Genomic DNA, 7,675 nt, shown 5'->3' on the forward strand with positions numbered 1-7,675 from the left:
TCTATCATATAAATACGAATTTCACATTATATCCCATTTATTTCTTATCAAATCATTTATCACATATTCTCTTCCATTATCTTTAATTCTTCCCTTTCCTAAACAAAGCATAAATATTAAAGATAATCAATTAAGCAATTAATATTTATTGGTTTAACTGTTATTGTGATTGATTCTCACATCTTATGATTTCACGTTCGTATCTTAAGTTTAATAAAAATATTATTTTTTATTTATTTTTATTAATAATAAAAATATAATAATTTATCAAATATAAAAAGTAAGGTAATTATTAAAAAGGGTATTTCCGATGTATATATATTAAACGTGAATTTTGTAAATCCATCCGTTAGATTGAAAATTCATATCACTTTATATATTTACATCAAATTTTGTTAAAATTAAATAACAACTTGAAAGTAATCAAAATGTTCATATTTTAATATATTTTAAAATGTATATACTATATCAATTTTGTTTTATCATAATGAAGTATCAAATCATTTTGAATTAATATAAATTTTTATATATATATAATTTAAGGGTAAAAACTTTTAATCCAACGGTTAAATTTAAAAAATTAACATTTAATATAAAACTATTGAATTGTATAATACTTAATAAAAGTTAGTTATTATAATCCTCCTCTATATATATACCCATATAAATAAAAGAAAACTTATTTTAAGCAAAGAATTTAAACTTAATAATAATAATATAAAAAAAAACAGAATGCGACGTAAAAACGACGTCGACTTGTTTCTTTGGTGGTACGCTTAAAACCCTGAAAGCGACGTTTGGCATGGCATTAGTTTGCTAGCATAGTTGCATTCCCTCATCCAATCCAAAACCAAATCGACACAACAGATCGGAATCTATTGCGTAAGGAGCAATTATCCCAACAAACATTGTAACGCCAATCTCCAAAACCTATCTCATCGGAATCTCCAAAAAAACACAGACAATAGAATGGACGACAAAACGCAGTCCGAGAGTAAGAAAAACGACGACGACGAAGTTACGCAAACACGACAAGACCCTAAACCGTCGTCGGGCGGGTGGGGTTTTTCTCTCTCGTTTCTCTCCGATCTTCAGAAAGCCGCCGCTGTTGCCGCCGAAGAGATCTCTCGCAATGTGCGTTTCCAAACGACCTAACCATGTGCCGTTTTGTTTCTTATTTTTTTTATTTTTTGGTTGCGATCCAAACAATTCATTTCAAATTCATTCTGTGACTTAGCTGCTGATTTATGTGTTATAATTAGAAATGTGGTTTTCCCTGTTTATTATTGTTTTATTCTTTTTTAATATATATATATATTTTGTGAAATTGGGCTTATTCGATTTCTGTAAATTGTTGCACATGGTGTTTTTGGTGATTTTAATTTTTTTTTTGTGTTACTAATTTAGCTGGTAGTGGAGTTCGTCAGTGTCGAGTTCTCAAGTCCAACTTAGGGGATTCATAGCGTGCAGATTTCATTGTTATGATTTTTTTAAAATTTTTTTTGGAAAAAAACTATATAATGGCTATACTTGGTTGAAGTCAAAATGGGTATGTGGGAAAGAGATTGATGCTTTATTCTTGTAATAAATCCTAGCCTAATTACTTAAAATGGATAATATTGAATGAAAACGTAGAGGTATTAATGTCTTGGAAATTATTTAGTTGTGGAGAATTATTAGGAAGAATCATTAGAAAGAGGGTATCCAATTTTTTGTTGTGAATTAATGGTGTTTTGAAATGTAGGCTGCTGTAGTTGCCCAGACAGCATCAAAGAGCATTGCGGAGTTGCAAAATGGTGATGAAAGTTCAGAATCTTCCAAAGAGGATGAAGGATCTGCAGCTGTCAAATCTGGGGAGGAAAGTGATGATGAGGATGAGAAACGGCGAAAATCTGCTCTTGATAAATTGGAGAAAGCTAGTGAAGATTCACTGCTTAGTCAGGCAAGCTTAAAAGGATACTCTTATATGGGGGGTTGGGGTTGTTTAATTTGCAATTTAGATGTTAGATTTAATGGATTTGAGTGTCTTGGTCTACGCATTTCTAGCTGGTTTATTTTCATGTCTTTTCTTTGAAATAGAAATATGAAGATTTCCTTTTACATCCCTTTTGCTTAACTTGTACAGTTGTACTCACGTTTTTTCTTCTGAGTGGTGGTTGAAAGTAGGCTATCTAGCTTCTAGAATATGCTTTTATCAGTCTTGCCTCTTATACGTTTGGTTTTGTCTAACAATTGTCATGAATCATGATTAACAATGAGCAATGTTTTTACCAAAGTCAATTGATGGTTTTTGTTGCACTGTTTTATCAGTGAAAAATAATAATTCTGTATGTGGATGCAAATTTTATGCTTTTAGGTAGTCTGTACTTAATGCATTAAGCACTTACACCCAAGCTCCTTAATGTTTGCAGGGTTTGAAGGTTTTTGATAGCTCTGTGGAGACTTTTGCTTCTGGGGCTTGGAGTGCTTTAGGAAATGCATGGAGAGGGAGCACTGATTTTGTTCAACGGTATAATTCATTGCTTTATTTATTTTTCCTTCGTTTGATTTTTACATTGACTCACATGGGGGTTCTGTATCTCTTGTCACTGATCATTGTTCTCATGGAGATATGTTGATATTTTGATTTGGGGATGACAGACATTTATGTGCAACTTGAGGGGGGGGGGGGTGGTGTTAAATCCGGTAGGTGACCCAGATTGGTAAAAGCAAAATTAATTTTAGGAAGTTATCTATCTTGTTTATTCTTTTCCTTTTTTCTCTCCCTATTTAACAGATTTGATATGCATAAATACTGATTGTACTACTATTTTGAATTCATTGAGAAATAAAATGTTCGTTCTCTAAACCTAGAGCTTCATTAACTATATTTGATGACACTTGCTAGAGCACTGGATATGATTAATGAATTCATTGCAAGCATCAAGGTTAGACAAGGCAGGGACCAGCTAATGGGTTCAAAATCATAGGAAGCCAAGGATTTGGAAAGTTTATATGCATAAGAAAAAGAAAAGGCTAAGGGGAGAGAATTAGTTACAATTGCTAAGCTGGCAAGTTTGTTACGCTATGCAGCATAGTTACTGGGGAAGGGGAGAGTGTAGACAGGAGGTGGTTAGTCTTGGTTGTTGTCAGAGAAATAGTTTTCTTGGAGAACCTAGGCTCTGGTGGTTCCTTGGAAGAGCTCAGCCCTCCTTTCTATTTTAATTAATAATATTATTTTTTTCTGGTGTTCTATCAGTGCTCCTTTTAGATAACTCAACATTCCTCAATTTTCTGGTATAGATATATCTGTCTTAGAAAGTTGATTTGGACCTAACTCAACCCTACAAAATTTGCTTGTAAGGTGAAAATTGCTTCCTACTTATATACTCTAATAAGGCTTTATCTCTAGTTAATATGGGACTTGGGGTTTATCCCAATAGTCTGTAGTATAGTTGCATAAAACTACTCCACAGCCTTTGCTTGTTTCAAATATGCTATATTTTTATTTTTATTCTTTCTTTTCTGCCTGTCTTGTTTATATTTAATTTATGGATCTAACTTCTGTTGAATGAGGAAAATGTTTCATTTTTTATTTGAAGTAATGGCCTTTCTCTGCTTTCCTGCATTATGTTGCGAGTATCCATTGATATTCAATGGAAACCTTGTGTTGTCTTTAGTTTTCCATCCAAGTCACTGAGCAAGGTTTAGTTTTAGAATACTTCACTAGTTTCATAAACGATGCAGTTGCTTCTTATCATACAACAGACTGTGTTTAAAGGCTATGAACCTGAAAGATGTCCTTGTGTTCTGTAGGCTCGAGAATTCTGCTTCAAACCTTTCAGGATCTGCACAGCATGATGGGCCAGGGGCTGCTGGTTCTAATGCATCTTCTCTATTAGAGGTTTGGAAAATTTGTCAATCTTCATTTGATTTTTGTTATCAATGATTATGGATTATGGATATACATGCATATTTCTATTCCATGTGCTACAGACAGGAAAAGCTTTTACTGCAAAGGGAATGCAAGTGCTTGAGTATGTTGGTAAGGAGACGATGGACCTATTAATTAGTGAAACTGGAATTGAGGTTGAAAAGGATAAAAAGGAAGGTGAAGAACAAAATGATGAGGATCAATTATTAGAAGAAGTGACTTTTGATCGATGCTTTTACATTTATGGAGGTCCTGAGCAATTGGAGGTATTATTTTTAAAATACATAGTAAATTTCTCATAATATCATTTCTGTATCTTATAGAATATTTTAGAGTATCTTCAACCAACACCTATCGATCCAAGTGACAATGGGTTTGATTCTTCTTAAGCAAGGTCTTAGGTTTAAGTTTCAACTCATGTGAATGAATAAAATAGGCATTGGGAGCTAGGTTGTCAATAGTGGTTGTAAATGTAATGACCACAATTGTGGCAGAGCAAAGTGGAGCATCTCCTTGCTACTACGGTAACCCTGTAGCATAGCATTTCACTTGATGCGGCCGGAGTGGGCGCAAAACTGCAGAGAGTAGCAGTATACAAAAAAATTTAAAAATATCTTAATGAGAGTGTTTTCGCCTTTTTTTTTCCTGTTCCCTTAATTTTATTTCTTTTTCTTCTTTTTCTTTCCCATTTTTTATTTTTTCTTTTCCTTTTTCTCTTTCTGTTTTTCCTTTATTGTAGGCAACAACAGTTTTTGTTATTTTGTTCATTTTTTTACTTGTATGGTTTTGTTCTTTGTCGTTCATGAGAAACATGGCCCAACCAAATGTTCGTAATAGTAAAAAAGAAAGAGTTCTAGTGCTGCTGGTATCCCATCAGTTATCAAAAGTATTGGGAATAACCCAAGTCAAACTTCGATTATAGATAAGACAAATACAAAATTTATAAGTGGGAGACAACTTTTACTTTAGTAGGCGATTTTGTAAGGTTGAGTTGTGCTGAGAGCCCACTTTCTAAAATAGTATTAGAGCTATCATAAATTCACTCTAGAAGGGGTACTTACCATTTATACATGCAACAAACTCAATAATATTGGGCGTGAGGAGGTGAATTGGAAAAAACTCAAGTATCGCCTATCCTAATATTAAATAGTGTCACCCATCATTTATTAACGCACCAAACCTAATAATATTGGACGTCAGGGGGTATATTGAGAAAAGTTCAAGTCCTACTTTAATTAAAGATAAGGCAAACAAAGAGTTTATAAATGGGAGACAACTCTCGCCATACAAGCCGATTTTATAAGGGTGTGGCATGACTAGAAGTCTAATATTTAGTATAAATTGGGGGTGCATTGTTCTTTTTAACCACATCATTACATTCCATATATCTATCTATATATTCTATTATTCAAGAATTTGTTCTCTTTTTTCCTCCTCCACGGAAACCGCTAATTTCATCACTTTTTCTTGATGTATTAAATTGTGCCATTTTAGATTTCTGTTTCACAAATTATTTCATGTGCTCAGGAACTGGAGGCATTATCTAGTCATTATGCCTTGTTATTTAACCGAAGAAAAGCAAAGTTATCAGCTGAGCAAAAGTCTGTGTATGATGGGAAGCTTAAAGAGGTTCAACAAATTTTTAATTTGAGTACTGAAGTTGATAGAAGCAATGCTGATTCAAACAAAGGAAAGACAATAAAGACAGGAAATGAGGGAAGCAGTGATGAGATGAAGAATTTACATGATTCAAGTGTTGGCAAGGCTGCGGAAATGGCTGCAGGGTAATTTGACTGTCCTCATAATAAAAGATGTTTTATTCACCTACCATTGTGGTCCATTTCTGATATAATAAAATATTGCAATTCCATGCACCAAAAGAAAAATTAGTTACAGTTCTATCTGCAAGGATGTGAAAGTATGGGTTTAGAAAATCTACTAGATGTAGATAATTTGAATGTTTGTATGCAGGATAAGATGGATAACATGTATTTATGGTCATAGTTTTAGTTGAAGCAAACCAAGTTTGAATGTGTTTTTCTATCCCTTTACTACAAATGTCATGAGCCAACTATCTCAAGCTTAAGCCATTAGGTGAAGGTATATGACTGGTTTTACTTTATATTTAACACATCCTCTCACTCGCAAGAGCCCTTTGGATAATAATGCAGAGCTCCACTTGGCTTCATTCTATAATTTCATTTATTATTAGAATGGGGGTGGTAGCTTGGTAGGCAAGGATTAAATCTAAACTACTTGACCATAGAGGCTCTGATATGTCATGGGCAAACTAATTCCAAAAGCTTAAATGTTTTTATACTATATTACATCTAACAAATTATTAGTTTTTTATCCCTCCCACTTAATGATCCTGATCCTGGTCTTTCTGAGCAGCTCTGACTCTGATCATTATGTATGTTCACCATTTACCTATATATAGATTAACCAAGCCCTCTTAACTATATTGTATGGTATATATGATGCTTCTTGTTTATTGCAGTTTCACTAATGCCTTGACTGGACTAGCTGCTAATGATATAATTCAGAGAACTACAGCAAGATTGGATTCTCTCCATTCTGAGGGAGTTCATGTACGAGAAAATATTATGGAATTTGCTGGCAAAAATATTCTTCATATCACATGAGGCTTGTTTATAAGTGAGTAAACAAGTGCTGCTTTTCTTTGCAGAGACTATCTGAAATGTGCTGTTTTGCTGTGTCTCAAATTCTTATGTTCGGCAAATCCATCATTTCTCGTGCCAACAAAACTGAGGATGAAGCTGATGATGATAAGATGAACATGGAATGGCCTGAAGACGTTTCTGCAAAAGCTAATATCATAAGAATAAATGCTCAAACAATGATAGGATACGTGGAAGCAGTTTCCAACAGCTTTATTACAGGTTGGCTATCTACTGATTCCACCCTATGTTGTCATCACATATTAAAGTATGCTCTCTGGATGCCAGGAATTTCCATTAGGTAGTGTTTTGATAAGGGATTTCCAAATTTCATTGAATATACTTGAAAATTCAATCACTTTGATTAAATTCCTTTCATTTTTATATTATGTTGTTTGGATAAAGTAATTAAAATCCTGTATTTAGATTAAGTAATTTAATTTCCAACATATGCAAACTTAATTCTGTTATTTGAAATTCTTTCATTTTTCATTAAAAAAATAACCCCTATAGAATTCCCATCATTTTAAAAATTCTTTGGATTTAATATTTAAACAAAACATTTTGATGTTTTTAAATTCACTTAGGAATTGAATTCCTCTCAACATGATTTTCCATTTGTGATGTGTTTTAATTAGGCATATCTGATGTAACTGAGGCCTATCAAGCTTCCATTAAAGCTGCGGCTGAGTCTCACTCTGTTGTTCCCCAAACAACAGTTCAGGAAAAAGCCAGTGCCTTCTCTGAGCACCTTCGAGCTGATCAAGCCACAGCGATATGCAAAATCCAGGACGGGGTGCAATTTTTAGCTCACGTTCTCATTTCAACCTCAATGAATGCTGCTTGAACACCTAATGTTCCTATCTGTAAATAAATAGTCACAGTTTAATTAGTAAAGTGATACCACTCAACTATGCTTTAGTTTATGTCAACCGTGCATTATTGAACCTTACTTTGTCTTACACTCATAGTTTGATCTGGGGGGCATATTTGTTGTGTTTCATTGATTCGTGCACCCATTTTATTCTTTAAATCCCTCAATCCAGTCAGTTCAAATATAAATATATTTTAGATGTGCACA

The 7,675-nt window shown here is 33.5% G+C and overlaps 1 protein-coding gene across 1 annotated transcript; it reads left to right on the forward strand.

Annotated features, from left to right (window-relative positions):
- Positions 1-804: 804 nt before the first annotated feature.
- On the forward strand, positions 805-7,675 carry LOC109801535 (BAT2 domain protein). Its single transcript, XM_020362629.3, has 9 exons — positions 805-1,134; positions 1,745-1,942; positions 2,412-2,509; positions 3,796-3,883; positions 3,976-4,179; positions 5,441-5,697; positions 6,414-6,504; positions 6,603-6,816; positions 7,233-7,675. The coding sequence occupies exons 1-9, from the start codon at positions 970-972 to the stop codon at positions 7,439-7,441; spliced, it is 1,524 nt and encodes a 507-aa protein (XP_020218218.1). The 5' UTR covers positions 805-969; the 3' UTR covers positions 7,442-7,675.

Source organism: Cajanus cajan, chromosome 11 (genome assembly GCF_000230855.2).
Source record: "Cajanus cajan strain Asha chromosome 11, NIPB_CcT2T_4, whole genome shotgun sequence".
Lineage (NCBI taxonomy): Eukaryota > Viridiplantae > Streptophyta > Magnoliopsida > Fabales > Fabaceae > Cajanus > Cajanus cajan.

Coding starts and splice junctions, on each gene's coding strand:
- LOC109801535 (XM_020362629.3), top strand. CDS start 970: ATGGACGACAAAACGCAGTCCGAGAGTAAGAAAAACGACGACGACGAA. Junction 3,884..3,975: donor ATGCATCTTCTCTATTAGAG/GTTTGGAAAATT, acceptor CATGTGCTACAG/ACAGGAAAAGCTTTTACTGC. Junction 4,180..5,440: donor GAGGTCCTGAGCAATTGGAG/GTATTATTTTTA, acceptor TCATGTGCTCAG/GAACTGGAGGCATTATCTAG.